The sequence below is a fragment of the Ciona intestinalis genome, chromosome 1, assembly GCF_000224145.3.
Source record: "Ciona intestinalis chromosome 1, KH, whole genome shotgun sequence".
NCBI lineage: Eukaryota > Metazoa > Chordata > Ascidiacea > Phlebobranchia > Cionidae > Ciona > Ciona intestinalis.
The window spans coordinates 9493584-9512997 of NC_020166.2; the positions used below are offsets into that span (position 1 = coordinate 9493584).

General features: G+C 36.5%; 1 protein-coding gene across 6 annotated transcripts; it reads left to right on the top strand.

The window, feature by feature from the left end:
- The first annotated feature begins 1072 nt into the window (after positions 1-1072).
- On the top strand, positions 1073-13201 carry LOC108949428 (fibrocystin-L-like). Of its 6 annotated transcripts, none has more exons than XM_026840689.1 (16): positions 1073-1385; positions 4013-4096; positions 5308-5440; positions 5722-5830; positions 6678-6880; positions 7288-7475; positions 7697-7797; positions 8238-8415; positions 8844-9022; positions 9571-9727; positions 10203-10391; positions 10872-11003; positions 11531-11768; positions 12116-12254; positions 12585-12765; positions 13091-13201. In XM_026840689.1, the coding sequence occupies exons 1-16, from the start codon at positions 1325-1327 to the stop codon at positions 13159-13161; spliced, it is 2343 nt and encodes a 780-aa protein (XP_026696490.1). In that variant the 5' UTR covers positions 1073-1324; the 3' UTR covers positions 13162-13201. The 6 variants fall into 6 exon arrangements, with proteins under 6 accessions (XP_026696490.1, XP_026696503.1, XP_026696494.1 ...); XM_026840702.1 differs by lacking the exon at positions 1073-1385 and adding an exon at positions 2965-3380; XM_026840693.1 differs by lacking the exon at positions 1073-1385 and adding an exon at positions 2965-3375.
- Positions 13202-19414: the final 6213 nt, after the last annotated feature.

Below are 19414 nucleotides of genomic sequence, written 5' to 3' on the forward strand. Positions count from 1 at the left end.
ACAAAGAGTTGTATTTTATAGTCTACTTTATATGTACAGTCTGCTCCTATATTGTTGTACAGTCTGCTTCCATATTGTTGTATTGTCTGCTCCTATATTGTTGTACAGTCTGCTTCCATATTGTTGTACAGGCTGCTTCTATATTGTTGTACAGTCTGCTTCCATATTGTTGTACAGTCTCCTTCCATATTGTTGTACAGTCTGCTTCCATATTGTTGTACAGTCTCCTTCCATATTGTTGTACAGTCTGCTCATATTTTGTGTAGATTATGTATATTTATATGTGTGGGACCAACGTTGTGGGACCGGTTATAATAATAATATTACATTGTGAAGAACAGATTTTATTACCAAGTTTGTGTTTATGATATTTTCGACTTTTTTTGTTTTTTTGCAGTAGTAATTCTAACTTCAAAATCACTCATACTGTGACAATATTTTTCAAATGTGTCGCGTACATATGGGGAGAAATCAAATATTTGATTCCAACGCTTAAAAAAGGAGGCTAAATGGCCATGTGAACGCACATCAATATTGGCCTAAAATTACCCCTTCCTTTTTGGCCTGGTGAACGAAACACCAGTGTTGTAACGACTGTCGTTTGCCGCCTACATGAGAGGATAAAGCAAGTTATATTGAATTTGGTAGCTACATAAAGCCTCTGTTTTGAATTAAAACACTCCTGTGTATTACTTACAAAGAGATGTTACATAATGGATTCTATTTCGTAACGTAAGATCCGTGTCTTTTGTCACAAACCGTATTTAAAGACTGGAACGTCATAATTATTTCATTTGAGCATAAGGCTTATACGATGAAGAAATAAAATGGTAAAATCTGACCGTAAATATGAGGACAAACAAAAAAAACAACTTTTTGTTAGCATATATATAGTACTGTGGGGGAAGATGGGACACTTTTAGCACATAATATTTAAATATTCTTATCGTGTTTTAAACAATTGACAACGGTTTATGGGAGTCGATAGAATACGGTTTTATAATATTTTGCAAGTTCTTTGTTTACTACCAAAGGGGGACGAGAAATAGAATGAAAACGTGTCCCGTCTTTCCCCACCCCACTATATATTAAGATCGGGGTAAGATGTTCCCGTTCGTATACTTTTATCATTTCGTTTGGTGGTAAACAAAGAGTAATTACAGAATTTTCTCAACATTTGGATCTATCAACGTTGTTGCAAAATCGCTGATTTTTTTAACCTAAAGAAAAGTAACTGTCGGATTCTTTCTGTAGATTCAGGGAATTGAATTTAACTTTAAGAGTTAAGTTGCGTACAAATATTGCCGGAGGACGTCGCGTCGAAATGGGGCGCGTCATTGCGTACGTTTTTTTGTACGTCATAGGGATTATTGTGACGTCAGAAGGTAAGTTTTTCCATAAAAGAAAACAAAAAATTTTTAAACAAAATCGAAAAAAATCCCAAGGACGTAAAGTGAAAATATCGTAGAACATATTTAGTGAAGTAGCATTGTCACGAAAGTGTTTTGACTGAGACCGTGGGTTGTAGATAGAAGTGAAGAAGATTAACACATCGTGGCCGAGCCACTATTCTGCGTGTATATGTAGCAGTCGTATTCGAACTGCAATCATATAAGTTGCAATGAGCAGGAAGTTATGTAGTCGTAACTGTGTGTTATATTATTCCATATTGTACGCTGTAAAGGTAACGATAGTAGTTGGAACTTGTTTCATTCTATATTAACAATGTTATGTCTGTTAGAGAATAAAATATCGTTGCTTGCCGGTCCAAGTACGAGTGTGTTGTAAGGTCTGCCAAGTCAGAATTCTCACAAAACTGCGTTACCAAACGATGCTGGTGCTCACAATTCATCGCTGTTTATGTAATTTCCGGCGCCGTGGCAAAGTGAAGCGCGCCTGCCTAAAACCCAGAGGCAAGGCTCGACGCTGCTACCATTGTGGGCGGATGTATATCCTTTGGCAAAACATAAACGACAATTGCTACAACCTAGTGGTCATGGGTTGTCCAAATTGTCGGCCATATATAAAAAATTAAACAATCTAAAAAAAATATCACCCACAAAGTAAAATACTTGGTAACTCGTAGGCTGGCACGAGGTGTATGAAACAGAATACCTTGTCGTTTTTCGGCGACGCGAGGATAAAACTTATTTTCATTATAATTCATTTATTCAATTATACATTACCTCGTGACCCCTATAGGTGGCATTTTAAATAAATAAAACATAAATAATACTGAAACCAACAGTCCATAGATACGAGGCGAATAGATACAATAAACATATTGTGTATCAATTTATTTTAAGAAACTCTTTTGTTTGTTGCGCCGATAGTGACCAAACAATGCCCTTTTATTGCGGACACCAGACACTGTGGGAAAAAATGAAGTCGAGATTACGTTTTCTTATCTTGTGATTTGACAATACAAATGTGATGACAACGTATCATTTATTATGTCGATACCACCATTGTAATGCCAGGAATGTAAACAGTCGGACAATCAATTGGATCAAGAATAGAATGACTTTTCAAACTAACAATGGTTGAAAATATCCTTTCATGTAACTTTTGCTATTGCAGGGCAGTTTGCACTGCAAAGCAGCGTGGCTTGCATTAACAGTCGCATGCATTCTTAAGGTGGCTGTACACAGTATCCGGCGTACGAATTCACATGCGAAATCGTATGCAAACCCGTGTCCAATTCTGCATGCGGCAGCGAAATCCGGACAAAACAGGCAAAACGGACGAATTCCGCATACTGTGTACAGCCACCTTTAGAGGGTATATAGTACTGCGGGGTAAGATGGAACACATTTTTTACACAACATGCAAATGTCCTGATTGTGTTTCATACATTTACCAACGCTCGAATATTCTTAGTTTACAACCAATGGACGACAAAATAAAATGAAATGTGTCCCATCTCACCCCACCCTACTGTATGTTACAAATAAGACTATAATGCTAATACAAACACCGAATCGGTTCTGAAAGCAAGGTACCCTCAACGTAAAATTTTATGAGCATTCTCGTCTGATAACAACGCTGTTACCATCATCCGCCAAGCGAGTATAAATAAGAAAAATGTAAATGTCCAAGTTCATGGCCTACTCAATACCCGGCATTAATTGTTCAACCAAGTAAGTCTCGCGACAACTGGAAGGAAGCTGCGGGTGCGCGTCTTTGATTAGATGGCGTAGACGCGTGGCAAACCTTACGTATGTCTCCCCAGGCACCCTCGTCGCGGCGTGGAATTGGCCTCTCGCGCGAGACGCGTTCACCTCACTTAAGTGTTGGTCCAGCGTGGAGACAAGCGTGTTTTAGTCCCCTCGTGCGTCAGCGGTGAGCGTGTTTTGGATTTCGACCGCGTCTGCGGTAAGGTGCGCGGCCATGCCAAGTTACTTAATATTTGGGGCCAACACGCCAACTGCCGTGCCTTGCATAAAGAAACATCGCATTATTTTGTTTTGCGCTGTTTGGGTTTAGTTTATAAAGGACAACTAATTAAAAACGCGGTGATGGCTAGATTTATAAGTGTCGCACATTGATCGTTTATCTTTAATCAGCGACGTATATCGCGAGCGTATAACTTACTCAGCCGTTGCATTGCAAATGGGCACTTGTATATAATGATAATATGTGTGTGCGTAAAGCAACAGAGTTGATAAATAAGAGCTAAGAGTAAACTCAAAAAACTATGTTGATATACGGATAAGGACTGCAGTCTATATATTGAGTTATAGATAATTTATATTGCACTAAGCATAATATAGTACCGTGGGGTAAGATGGGACACCTTTACACACAATATGCAAATATCCTGATTGTGTTTCAAACATTTCCCAACAATCTTTCAGAGTCGAGAGCCTACGGTTATAGAATTTTTTAATATTCTTTGTCTACAACCAATTTGGGACAACCATATAGAATAAATACATGTCCTATCTTACCCCAACCCATATGAAATTTTAGCTTTTTTTGCAATTAGCATGTTATATACGTTTGATTGCAGCCCAGGAAACCACGTATGTCTCATACATGACGCCGAAGTACGGCGGAGAAAATGGAGCGACTCAGATCAAGATATTTGGCCGAGGTACGTAAAATTGTTTTTGTTATTTTACTATTATAGCAATGCAATGAAAAAAAAATAAAACTACGAATATTGGAGAAGTAATGATAGAGTAGACCTCCCCATCAGCAGTTATGATATTTTTCCACGCTGCTCTAATGCACATAGTTCCTTCCGCGTCGTAGTGCAGTGGTTAGCTTTGGTGCCTCTAACGTAACCCATCGTTTATGGGTTCAAAGCTTGTCCCTGCTACTATTGTAGGCGTATGTGTGTCTCTGGACAATACAGTTGACGGCAAGTTCTTTAACCCAGGCAGACGAAACGTTGGAAAACACTACGTTTTTATACCAGATGAGCCACCAATATATTATTTTATGCCTGGTAGTAGAAGTATCAGAACAAAAAAACATACCTCAAAGGTGCATACGTCGTAGATTGTATAAGGTGGCACGAGGTGTTTGCAATAGAACACCTGTGTTATAACGACTGTTGTTTTCCGGCCACGCTAGGATAAAGCAAGTTAGTTACATTTAGTTTTCAATATTGGTCAAACAGGTTTACATGGTCGGTTAGTCCGTTAGTCGTTTGGAGTAAAATTACCAATGTTTTCATTCCTTTTTCTGAGTCCACTTGGTAGTAAATAATACATATTTACAGATTTATAAAACCGTATCCTCACGGTTCTAAAATAGGGTTGTTAAAAACCGGATTAGAAGATATGGGATATTAGGTGCTAATGGTATCCATCTTACCCCACGTCCTTATTTTAACACTTCGTGTCAGAACAGACGTTGGGTAAGCCTACGGGCAGTGCGGTTAACACAGCATATTTGCGCATAATTAATGCGATAATTTAAACAATAAAGAGGCCAGAAGTTGATTTGTGCAATATTATAACACTGTGTTGCTGTATGACGTTAATTGTTGCACCGTTATTGTTTTCATGGTAACTTATACATTTGCTGTATTCACACATTATCTGCTCACTGTCTGGTTATAAAATAGGTGTCTTCTTACACCGGTAATGCATGGTGTATTCATACACCTCTTGCTCACTGTCAAGTATTACATGAGTGTCTTCTTATACATCAGACACACATGGTGTATTCATACACCTCATGTTCACTGTCTAGTTATAACATAGGTGCCTTTTCTTATACACCTGATACTCACCGTCGAGGGATAATATAACCACCTCCTTACACACAACATAGTAATCAACTAATGTATTCCAGGGTTTGCGGTTCAAATGACATTCCCAGGAGAAGATCCACGTAAAGAGGCGTTTCTTGTCAACTCAGTCAACCAGTATATTTGTGACATCCACGAAGCTGAAAGTGATGAAACACAAACTGTTTGCTACACAAGGTGAACCATATTTATATTCAGTGTGAAATTCTATAACGAGCCATGGGACCCTAGATAAGCCAGTGTTGGCACATTACCCGAACATTGTATTTGCACATATTATTTTATATATGTGAGGTCCTGCAGCAAGGCACGTCAAGGAAGCTGCGATTTGTTTTTACCCTAACATTGTATATGCACATTATGTTATGTTTTAACCTGGATGTACCCATTAACTGTCATGTTTATACTTTATGTAAAGTGTATCTTGTGTAAGATTTTTACATAAAGTCTATATATAGAGAGATGACACAGGGAACATACTACATTCGAATGAAATTAAATGGAGTGTGGTTGGAAAACAGTCATTACTGCAACAATGATTATACAAGCTGGAATTGTAGATTTCATGTGGGTTGTTATGTTATAATACCAATCGTTATAAAAAATATTGTCCGGCGCTGTACGACAGTGGTGAGCGAATCTGCCTCTTACTTAGGGGTTGTGGGTTTAAGACTCATCACTGCTATTCTTGTATAAGCTGGCTTGAGGTGTATGAAACAGAACACCTGTGTTATAACAAATGTCGTTTTCTGCCTATGCAAAGGTAAAGAAAGTTACTTTTATTCATATTCATTAAGTTATAATACATATTACAGTTCACAATCTTTGAGGGGTTAACCAAATATAAAGGTTAATCAATACTAATAGGAAGAATGGGAACAGTAAGTTTTCATGAATAAGACAATTGAATTTTAACTTGGTACCACTGTAGTATTCTATTTTATTCCATGCGCAAGATCCTAGAGCATGGACCAGGGATTTAGGCCAGAGTTACCTTGTTACCCTTGACACCCAGGGTGTTTTGTATGTTATATTTAACTTTGGTTATTCAACATGACACACATGAAAGTCAGTGCAGTAAAATATAATTTATTTTACCAAAACGTTACTTTATTATGTTATGCCTGGTAGCAACAATAGCAGAATAAATGATTTATCTTATAAATTGATTTGTCATGTGACTTGAGACTAAGCCAGACAGAAGATGGGAAACCTTTTTATTCTATTTTCTCATCTCATTTGGTAGTAAACAGAACATTCAAAGAATTATAAAACTTTATCCCACGACTCCCATAGACCCATTTTAACTGTTAAAAAAACGAAGGTATTTGGATATTATGTGCTAAAGGTGTCTTGTCTTTCCCCACCTTACTATATTTTCTATTCAAGTTTGTTACAATGTATAATACAACAGGTGAACAATGGACACACTCCATTGGTTCAATCATTGAATGCAACCACACTGGAACCTCAATCTCTGATTAAAGTTCGGGGCCGAATCTTCACAAACAAAATAAGCTCCGCTGTAGCTGCAGCAACAAACGGAAAAACTTCAAATATAGCCAGAATCTGGTTGACTTCAGGGCAATGTGATCACTTGAAAGACACCGACGTTCCGTGAGTTTATAAATTTAATTAGGTTATATATTAAAATATAAGAGGCATCATATATTTATTCGCAGTGTGTTATTATGTGGTAAGACTTTATTGTGGCACTTATTTTATATCACTTTACAATAAGATACAAGTATTTCCTTACCTCTGCTACCAGGGATATTGTAACATCTTTGTGGTATGTAACATCTTTGTCCTCTAGTGTAAAATATTAAATTAATTTAAACGTTTCGTCTGCAATAGTACAAGCATGGTGTTGTGGTGTCAAACTCCAATAAAGTCCTACTGAATGGCGATAAAACGTTGAGATAAAGTAGATTCTTTAACTGTAGGAACCAAAAGTATATAATATTACAGGTAGTTCATTATATAATCACCCTCACATTTGTGCTTTTCTTCATGAACACCAGGTATGACCTCTCCCTTGATGGAACACATTCAGACTGGGGATCCATCACTTGCAAGATCAGAAGCAAATATGTTGGCAACCAAAACTTTTCCTTCATCGTCAGTGATGGATTTGGACGATCGCGGCCGTATGGATCAACCAAACATCTAAGTGCAGATAACAGGATCTACATGCTACAGACCTATGCAGGTGGGTATTGGGGTGGAATTATAATGCAAATGCTTTTGTGCTGCTCAATTCGTTTGTGTTTTATGCACCTTAGCTACCCAATTTTATAATATACATGTTACAGTTATAAATTATTGATGTTTTTTTTAAAGAACTGTTTTTACACTTCCACTAAAAACCTCTAATATACCATCAGCCATATATCTTTTGAGTTGTTTGAAACAAATATGTTTTCTCTGCAGTTGTGACGGATGTGTCACCAAAACAAGGGAGCACTGCTGGTGGGACCATGCTTACTATATCTGGGAGAAACTTTGATGATCAATCTGGGATCAGAGCTCGAGTAATAAACTTAATAGTTATTACCTTTGTTCTGCTTTCCGACATAACTCCGCATTTTCTCTGTTTGCCTGACATAATGGAGATCAAAATAATAATAAAAAAGTTATAGGGCTTTACTGCCTACAAGGTTACATACGTGGTAACTCGTAAACAGTCACTAGGTGTATGAAACACAACACCTGTGTTACAATGACTGCCATTGCCAGGCGCTGAAAGAATATTTGAATAAATGAATGAAATTTACTTTATCGCATGGCAGGAAAACGACAGTCCTTATAACACGGGTGTTTATACACCCCGTGCCAGCTTACGAGTTACCATATATGTTACTTTATGGGTATTTTTATATTTAATCGTTTATTTGTTTATTGAGGACATGCATAAAGTTATTGCCATATAAACATTAATACAAACCCAGGTTACTAAACTTGGTTTCAACAGGTATTGGTTGGAGGGGTAGCTTGCACAGTGACAAGCGTCACTGACAACCAAATCATTTGTAAGACTGCCACCGAACCTGTGACAAACAAGAGTGTCTACGCCGGGGGTCGGGGGCTAAAGGTGGAGGTTTTCCCGGCCATTACTGATATTGATGGAACATTGAACACCACCGTGTCCGGTAAGTTATTCAGTGGTAGTTCCGCTAATTCAAACCAGATGGTTTTAACTTATTATGTTTTTAAACATCCCAATTGTTTGACCAAAGCCTTGTCCAGATTATACCGCACTGTAGGGCAGTGGTTGGAGCACTTGCTTCTAGCCTACAGTGTAGTGATTTGCAGTTTGTTGGCCGAATATGTCCTTGGGACACCAAAAAAATTGCTTGAACCCAGTGCTCATTAATGGTTGTCTTAAATTGTCAGCCATACATTACAAACATCCACCATAATTAATCATCACAAAATTGCATGTAGTAACTTATAAGTATGCACAAGGTTAAAATTGCCTTTTCCTTGTACCTAGTTACTTAAACGTTTTTTCGAATAAAACCCTTTTAAACAAAAGATCATATTTAGTGAATTATTTACAATTCCTTTGTCCAACCAGGTTACTTCACTCGCCACACTGACAAATCTGAGTCTGGATCCATCAATGGAAATAACTTTGTCTCCCGTACCCGAGGTTTCTATTTCCCTGCTGTCACTGGAGGGCATATATTTCATCTCACCGCTGACGACAGGGCAGACCTTTATATTAATACTAATGGAGAGGATGAAGCTGGAAAAGTTAGTTTAATGTTTAGTTTAGTTTCTATCTCCCATATATTGTGCAGTACCGCTCAATATATAACTTTTATTTGTGTATTCAGAATTAAGTTGTACAAGATTAGGATTTTTCTTTCTCTTATACATTGTGTGGTGCCATGACATAGGATAAAGTTTTATTAGTGCAATATTCACTGTAATGCAGTATAAAAGTTACATGAACAGATTAGTACTTTTATGAACCTGCTTTGTCTGGTTTAAAAACATATACCCACAGGTCCAAATCGGATACTGAAGTATTCCAAACCCGTTTTTAAAGAATGCCTTGTGGAATTGTGGAAAAGTCTGTTTCAAACTTCATTTAAGTCACCATGTGTAGGTGGTTTGTTGTCACACAGTTTAGGCCGGGGATCCTTTTTTGGCTAATGCTGCCATAGAGCGTACATATTTTTAATTGACATGAACTGCTACCTATATTTTTAACACAAAAAAATCTGACTTGCTAGCCTTGAGTTACCTACCTCTGAATTAAGACCACCCTCTAATGAGGTTGAAATTTACATTTACAGGCAAAGATAATCACATCTGGTGGCTACAGTGCTTCGGTAACATTACAAGCAAAGACTCCACATTTCTTTGAGATCCGCCACCTCCAAGGGGGTGGGGGTGCTAACTTTAAACTGAGGGTAAAGGTTGACACTACCAATTACACACCAGAAAACACAGGTTTACATTGTTTACATTGTATAGTCTGTAGGATGTAACGGTCACATTTATTATCCTAAACAAGCTTTTATAAACTCTCTCGTTCTTCGTTGTCATGACCGAAGAGACGAAACAAATTTCATTTATCCATTCATTTATACCAACTTAATGATAATAATAATACTTATTGTTTTGCTTGGGCAGCGACAGTCTTTATAACAAGGGTGTTTTGTGTCATATACCTCATGCATGCTTAAAGGTTACCAAAGTTTGTGTAAATGTATTGATTTGATGTTTTCTTTTTATTTAAAACATTTTACTTTAACTTCTAAAAATGCTTTAGAGTGAACGACTTAAACCTGTATGACACAGATTCTTCTTCTTCTTCTTTTTAAAGTGTTTGTAATTCTTCGCAGCCGCAATCGAGAAGACATTATTATAATATTATTACTACCAACAAATGAATACAAATAAAATTTTCTTTCTTCGTTTACAGCTCTTGCAGTCACTGAAGTTCAAAACATTGCCATCACATCCCAAGTTGATCAGGAGCATCAGTCAATCTCACTTGAGGACTGGGTTGAACAGACTTCTGTATCGTCGCAGTGGACCATTGAGACAACATGTAATATCAGTTCATGCATTGGACATTCGTTCACCATCACTGTGTTTAAGACTTCAACAGGTTAGAGTTTGCTTGTTGTGTGTTCAGTAAGGGGTGGAATATGAATCTGACATGATGAGGTGTATGAAGCCACCATCTGTGGTTTGCATTTGCATTGCCTTTTCCTTGGTTTTCAAGGATAATGTGAAAATATCCTATCTTGACAGTGAGCATAAAGTGTATAAAAGCACCACATGTGATGTAACAAATTGATGGGATTACTGGTTGGGTGATTATTGTTACTGGATGCTGCTACATTGTGGGCATTAGTGTCATTGGGCAAATTACAACCCTGTGGTTGCTTACGAGTTGTTCAAATTGTCAGCCTACATTACAAAATAAATGAAAAGCTGCAAACATAATTACCCACAAAGTTGTGTACGTGGTACCTTGTAAGCGAGCAGAAGGTGTATGAAAAGAAACAATTCTTTTCTCTAATGACCGCTGATGACCCGCCATGCGAGGATAAATAAATTACACTTTTTCAAATCATCTCTACAGATCCTATTTGGTTTGGAGCCTCAGAGATCGAAGTAAAGTCTGCGATTATGTCCTTGATTGCCATAAATGATGAAGCTGTCAATGTGACGCATGCAAATGGAACATATAATGTCACTTTTGAAACTACCAGAGGTTAGTCAGGTGTATTTAGTGATTATGCGTTTAACTTTAGTTAGTAGCTTATCGAATAAAGTTGTTTATAAAACAGACCTTCTGGCATTTATTTGCGTATGGAGATTTCAACATTTTAAACAGGTCGTTTTGATCAGGGTGAAACGACCTGTATAAAAAGTTTAAAGTTGGTACTTATATAAATGCGAGAAAATGTGTTTTACAAAACAAATATATTATGCCTGGCAGCAGCAGTATATGTTTTTACTTTTAAAAATAGATAGTGGTAGAAGTTTTGAAAATAGATGGTGGAATTATTTTAGAATAAATTTATTTAAATAAAACCAAGTGTAATATCTGCTGCTACTACATTGGTCGGAACCCTAGTTTAACTAGCCAAGTTCTGTTAACAATTTTTTTTTTATAATTGTAGCAAACTGAGATAATTTTTATGCATGTTAATATGTAAAACCTGTTTGTAAAATTCAAGTTAAACTATTTTGGTTAAATATTAACAATGGTGATTAACAATATCATATTCCGTACAGGGCAATATGATTTCAGCGCCACCAGTAACAGTCCCGACTTATTGGTGACAACTACAGAGGTCCAGGCTGGCATACCAAAGTTAGACACCTTCACCCTGACTGTTGATGGATACATATCGGCACCAATTGCTTACGATGCTCCTGCTTTGGTTGTTACTAATGCCATCTATGGTTTGTTTGGGCCAAGATGTCCGAATGAACTTGGACCAGCATTGGCTAAGAATGCTTTCAAGCATTTGTAAGTTCATTGGTCTTCAATGAAGCTTTTTACCTTTTAGTTTATAAATATCTTTAATTTATATTATCTATAGTCTATAATATCTTTGATACTTTTTTGTATATGCAACCTTTTTGGTTGCCTTTCAAATAAACTTTTAAAGTTAAAATTTAGTATGTAGTATTAATACGAACAACCATATATGTATAACACGATTGTTTTTATTTTCATAAGTATCAGTTTTAAACCAAACTAACCCCTGTAATGTCAGTTTTTAAACTAAAATCTATAAAAAATAAAAACATTTATGACATGTATATGACATGTTATGTATATTTTGAAACATTTATTCTGTTTATTTGTTTCAGTGATTATGAGACAAACAGTGGTGTTTATTCTGGTGGTATTTCAAGTGAGAATTCATTTTGTGGAACCCGTTCACTTAAAAATCCAAGGTTTCTTTTCAACCAATGGAGTCATTCTTACATGAACGCAATTTATAAAAAGGTTGTTGGGTTGAGTTATACTTTTGTATGTTTGGTGTACAAGAAGTCACTTATATTATAACTTGACAGTGAGCAGGAGGTGTATGAATACACTATGTATGTCTGGTGTATAAGAAGGCACCCATGTTATAACTTAACAGTGAGCATGAGGTGTATGAATACACCATGTGTGTCTGGTGTATAAGAAGACACCCATGTTATAACTTGACAGTGAGCATGAGGTGTATGAATACACTATGTATGTCTGGTGTATAAGATGCAATCATGTCATAATTCGACATGAAGCATGAATTCTAGTTGTAGTAGTTTACAACTAACAATTAACATCCAGGTTTGCTTTGCTTATATTGGAGACATCAACAGCCACCTATGGATAAGTTACCTGTTTGAAGATGTTGACAATGATAATGCCGTCGTGCAACAATATCTTGTTCCGTTCAATGGGCTGGGATTGGAAGACACAACAATATGGAAACACGTCTGCATTGATGTAGAACAGCTTCTTAAAGGGAGTAAGTAGTTTGTGTTTTATTTGTTGCGCACACCATAGACACCATGCTTGCTTATTCTTAGATTTAAAATAAAGATTTAATTTTCTTTGGCCATTACAATGATCGTGGGCATATTTGTTACAAGACACAAAACTGCAGTTGCTCTAACTCAGCGGCCACTGATGGTTTTTCAAAAATGTCCTCCATACAGAAAAGCAATCACCAAAAAGTTACACACACTTAATGGTTAATTGTCATAAACAACTACTATTTCCGCCTCACACGAGTATGAATAAATTTTGCTTATTCATATTTTGTATAAGTCTCATCAGTTCTAATATTACAGGACACGCAAATGGTTACAACTTTATGGTTCAGCAACTTTACATCTCGCATGGTTCAGATCCCAGATACTGACCTCTATGTTGATAACTTCTTTATTGCTAGCTCTGTCAATCTGTTAGACCACAAAATTCAAGGTATGTTTCATAATTTTTATTTCTATAATAATGAATGATTGGATGTTTCAAAGCCATACTGTATTTGACAGTTTTACGAGATTTTAAGACTACTGTATTTCATCTAATACCCTTCTCTTTTAAAATTTGTTCTTTGCTACTGCATACAAAGAAATAGATTAAAAAGGAATGTTACAAATTTGAACTTGTGTGTTTCAAGCAAATAATGTCCCTACTAGCAAATAATGTCCTCAAGCAAATAATGTCCCTAATAAATAAGGCAAAAAATCATTTATCTGAAGTAATATATCGTGCAAACTTACACACACATATGTACAGTAAATACTTTTCTATTCATTTAAATGAATGATCTTATTTTACAATAATAGCCCCCTTAAGGTGGCTGTACACAGTATTTGGCATGCGAATTCGCTTGCGATGCCGTATGCAAGCCCATTACCGAGTTCCGCATGCGGCAGCGAAATCCGCACAAAACAGACAAAACTGACGAATTCTGGATACTGTGTACAGCTACCTTTAGTTAAGGGTTTGACCATGTGCCTATTAACAAAGATTGCCGGTTTTAATGCTCCCCTTTTTATTTTAAGACATTTAATATTTAATATACAACTACTATTGTTAATTTACAATGATTTTATTATAACATCAGAAATGCAGAGGCGAATCCAGCCTTCAGCTGTTCCTTCAATCAAACTTGAACGTCTCACTGTGACAAAAACAAACAACACTTTTAATGTCACATTTTACCCAACCAACTGTGGCAGCCATTTCCCTCTTCTAGGTAAGAAGTTTCTTTTTGCAACATCATTTTACTTGAAAAAACATTTACAATAATCTAAAATATAAAGTATACATGTTAATGATATTTGGTTGACAGGTCAAATTTGCTATGAAATGTTTAAATTACGTGCTTATTCATTTTACCTTTTTAAAATGACATTTCGGTTCAATACAAACATATTACGTGCCCATTTATTTCTACCTTCTTTAAATGATGTTTCTGTTTAATATTAGCCATAATGCATGCCCATTTACTTTGTTTAAATTAGCGGTTTAACTATTGTTAGTACACAATTTTGACAACAAAATAATCTTTACCCAGGTGTGGCCTTTTCGAACCAAACAACTCAAGTAAGTTCAGATGAAGCTGTTTATGGAAATGACTGGAACTCTACCAGCAGAGTGAGTAATGGGATCTATTGTTTTTTAAACCAGGGATAGTTTTGTAAGATCAGCGTTTTTTGAATTCTAAATTAATTTAGATAAAAAAGCTATTAATAAATCAGGTTCAAAGTGTCTGGCAACTATCGATACACTTATAATATTTGATTAGAGGTTACAGACCGCCATTCCAACGGTTTCTGGTTTGAAGCTCTGGATATCATTATTTAACTATAATAAGATGGCAAGTGATGCCCTGTCCTTGTATACTTATTGTTAAAAACCTTTGCACTTTTCAGAATATTTATTATAATTGTGTTCTAAATTACTTTTAAAAGAAGTTAAAGCAGGGAAATGACAATCGGTATAACATGAGAATTCTGTTTCGTACACTTCATGCCTCCTTATGAGTTACTAGGGATATAACTTTGTGATTGCTAGTTTTGTATGGCTGACAATATAGACAACCCATTAGTGACCCTTATAACCATCGGTTCTCACCAAGCAATCCACACAGGTGCGAGTAACAAGGTTGGTATCAGCCACACCAGCAGTGACCGGGACATTCGATATCTCATTTTCTGATGCTTCATATGGTTCTTTATCAGCTCTTCCTACCAACATATCTGCGGATGATTTAACTCTGCAACTACAAAGCTTGCCTGGGGTGAATACAGTGCATGTTGTCAAAAGTGGAAACTGTTTTGGGTAAGCTGATGTGTACACGTTATAGGTGCCAGAGCTAAGAAAGGCTTTATTGAAGAAGACTTCTTTATAGAAAAGAATCACTTTAATAGAGTGTTTATAAATGCTTCAGCCTTCAGTAGGTTCTAGATGGTAGCACTCTAGATGCTGGCGTAATGGAGTAAGCAACCTATGCTCCATATCTTCATGCATTTAAAAAGCAAATTATCTTGTATATATTTAATTAAAACCTTTCATAGATATTCTTGGAAAATGACATTTTTATCACCTGGAGGCAAGTACCCAGCCATCACAGCTAATGGTACAAACATTGTTGGGAAATTTCCTGTATTGACACCCACTGTAGTAACAGAGGGGGGTATTAACATGAACCCAATTTATGGAGATTTCTTTAGCACTGGACATAGTCAGCCCCAGGTTAGTATAGCTATAGCTATGATGTTTATGTAAAATATTACACTCTTCCTTGCATGGTAGGGCAATAGCAGTCGTTATAGCATGGGTGTTTTGTTTATGAGTTACTATGTGTGTAACTTTTTGGGTGATTGTACTAATATGTTCCACAATTTGGACAAAAATTATTATAACTTTGCTTACCAAATGTATGGGAGTTATTAGTCACCAAATGTAAAAAATTACTTTTATATTATGCTTAGCAGCAATATTTCATTGCTGCTTTTCATTTTCATACTAAAGTTGTCTTCTACACATCATATACCATGCAAGATAGCTATAATAAAGGCAACACATCTATACATGTAACTTCAGGTTCAAGTTTACATCAACAATATTCCATCAAAATGTGACGGAGATTACGACAGCGATGCAGGGACATCGTGTGGCTTTAAATGGTCGTCAACGGCAACCCCAACTTTGACGAATGTAGCACCTACTAGTGCCCAGAAAGGGGAAACAATTACTTTAACAGGTAACATAGATTTTATTAGGTTTAACACCCTAACTCATTGGTTAGAGATTAATATTTAATGCTTGAGACTAATAGGCGTAACGTGTAACTGTACTTGGGCAAGAGTTAAACTTTGATCCAACCAGTTGCACTTTTTGGTTGTAGCACTATAGTTGTTAGGATATTGGAACAACTGTGGCCAAATGTCTATTCATATGGCATGTCAATCTCACATATGTTAAACAGAACACTGAATAGAACATTATTATTTTCATGAGTTTTTTCCTTTTTTTATGTATACATGCTTTGAAACACACATCAATCTTATGATAAAACTTTGCACTGTTGTTTTTTAATTAACACTACTGCTTTAATTAAAAGTTGTGGTGCACAGGTACAGGGTTCGGCACCACAGCCGGCAATGTTACTGTTGAGGTTGGTGGAGTAGCTTGTACTGTGGCATCGGTTTCAGATACATCTGTTGGCTGCACTTTAGGGGAATCCCCTGGTGGCACACAAACAGTTGCAGTTGAAGTTGCCGGGAAAGGTAAACAAGATCATGGTGTGTTACTTCATCGACAGACACCATGGCACAGTGTCTTTTATTTACCTAGCTAAATTGTTAGCAATAGGCTGTCATGAGGTGTGTGTCACAGAACACCTGTGTAATAACGACTTTCATTGCCCGACACGTGAGATTAAATAAAATTGATTTATTTACAGTACATCTCATTCCTTCCCTGCTATTGGCATTGTAATATATTTTTTAAATGTTCAAAGGTTCTGCTTTATCGACTGCTGGTACGTTCACAGTGACCAGTGCTGTCACTTCTATATCACCAACTAATGGCAGCACCAATGGGTGTACAACGGTCACAATCTCAGGATCAGGTATGATCCGTTTGTTTATGTCAGTATAATGTTTACTTTACCTGTTTTATGATAGTGGGCAAAATTATTGTTCTAAATATGCTGCAGCTACTGTCTAATTTTATTAAACTGACTTGTGCCGGAAAAATTAAAACTTAATTATTCTACAGAATAACCCAATAGTATTTTTGTTTAATTATAATTCTAGAGCAAAGCAATATTATTACAATTTAAGACAGTTATTTGCATGAAGATTAATTTTAGTTTGGGTATATGGGTAATGAGCCAAATCCGGCATAAATACAAAGTCCTTCAGGAACTTAACCAAAGAGAATACAATAGAATAGAAAGGAGGTTATTTGTTTATATTGTAATATTGTTTTTTTGCTTTATAGCGTTTGATAATTCAAGTACTTCGGTTTCGATTGGTGGAAATATTTGTATAATTTCTGCGGTAACCTATAGCACCATCGTGTGTACAACCTCAGCGGCCTCAAATGCTTCCAGCGTTGCAGTGACCGTGACGACATCATCGGTTACTGTGTCATCATCAGTGATGTACGAATACAGCGACATTGGAGCTGCCACAATTTCTGCGATCTCATCCAAAGCGTATACTTCAAACGGAGGTATGTAATGTATCTTCGTGGATGGCAACTTGTTTTACATTGATGCAGGACCAAGTAACTGACTGGATACTAAACCTGTTGTCAGCATATATTTCGGACAGTAACTCTTCACTTGATTACTGTCTCCAACATTGGAGGATGATCATATATTTAATCATCTCTATAAAATGTTTTGTCTTTTTAGGAACCAGGGTCACTATAACTGGAACTGGCTTTGGAACAACACAAGGAGCTGTAACTTTTGGTACCAACTCAGTGACAGTGGCCTCCTGGAGTGACACCTTAATTGAGATTGACACCCCAGCATTGCCACCCGCAAGCTATGACCTCAAGGTTACCATCCAACCTAATGGTTGCGCCCTAAACAGGTGATTGTAATCCAAAGTACAAAATACATTTTTGCGTTAAGGTTTAACCTTTTATTTATATATAAAAAAATTACTGTTTCTTTTTAAATAAAAAAAAGTGTTTTACTAAATTAGAAAGCATTAGGTGAAAGCTATAATTTATTACACTATAGGACATTACATTATAAAGCACAGTTTATATTCATTTAGTGAATACAAGCAATGATGAACCACTAGTACTTCTGCTTGTGGCATTGTTTTTATTTAATGAAAAATGGTAAACAAGATAACATACGCAAAGATGTTAAAACAAATCTAGGTTATTTTTTTGATGAAGCAGAGGACATTGGGGAGAGTCCATGAAAGGAGTTCTACCAAAAGCTGCATAGTTTATATTTATTCCATTACAATTCATATTTATCACAGAATTGTCCTCAATATCAAATGTTATGGTGTATAACCATCATCAGTGTTGTCATGAAAATAAAATAAACCCTTTAGATAAAATAGCTAAAAAAAGAGAGAAGAAATTTTTAATATTTATCATTTGCATTTTTTAAATAAAGTATATAAATTAATATACTTTAACACAACCCTTACAGCGTTGCTGCCTCAGTAACTTATGCATTCTCTGTGGATTCTATTTCCCCAACCACTGGTTCTCACATGGGGGGAACCAGTATTACTATTAATGGTCAAGGCTTCACTGCTGACACTAGTGTTACTTTTGGTGACATCACTTGTGATGCCACTGTGACATCATCGACACAAATGACCTGTGTGACATCATCGTCAGGGACTGTACACAATGTAACCAACGATGGGGCACATGCAAGTGAGTTACGTGTATCTGTTTTATTTAACACATTTGGATTGATACACAATGATTACACGAATGTATGAATGTAACTTACTTTATCCTCGCATAGCCGGAAAACGACAGTAGTTATAATACGGGTGTGCACCTTGTGCCAGCTTACGAGTTACCATGTATGTTACTTTGTGGGTAATTAAATTTTTTTTGATTTGGTGATTTTTGTATGTGTGGCGGATAATTTAGACAACCCATTAGGGACCACTGGGTTGAAGCCATTGCCTTTAAGTTTCTTGCCAAAGACACATACACCCACAATGGCAGCATTGTTGAGTCTCTATCCCATTACCTCTGGGTTACAGGCAGGCGTGTTAACCATATGCCACGGCGATTAACTTAGGCATGGTGTAATGGGCTTGCTTGGGGGAGTTACAGAGTTATAGGCGTACCTTTTAAAATTCTCCATAATTTTTACTCCCATATTAACAACAATGAATTCCCAGCTTATGGGATTGGTTACGCATGGAACCCTTCATACTTGGAGGTTGAGGTTGGAGACGTTGTTCGATTCTTGTGGTCAGTTCCAAAGATGGTTAGAGGCAAAAGGATTGGGGTTTACACAACAGCTAATGCTGTTAGTAAGGGACACGATGAAGATGGGTTCAGTATTCCAGCAGCCATGTCTGGTAAGAAGATTTAATATGAATGAATGAATGTAACTTACTTTATCCTCGTGTGGCCGGAAAACGACAGTCGTT

Coding starts and splice junctions, on each gene's coding strand:
- LOC108949428 (XM_026840689.1), top strand. CDS start 1,325: ATGGGGCGCGTCATTGCGTACGTTTTTTTGTACGTCATAGGGATTATT. Junction 7,798..8,237: donor AATCTGGGATCAGAGCTCGA/GTAATAAACTTA, acceptor TGGTTTCAACAG/GTATTGGTTGGAGGGGTAGC. Junction 10,392..10,871: donor TGTGTTTAAGACTTCAACAG/GTTAGAGTTTGC, acceptor TCATCTCTACAG/ATCCTATTTGGTTTGGAGCC.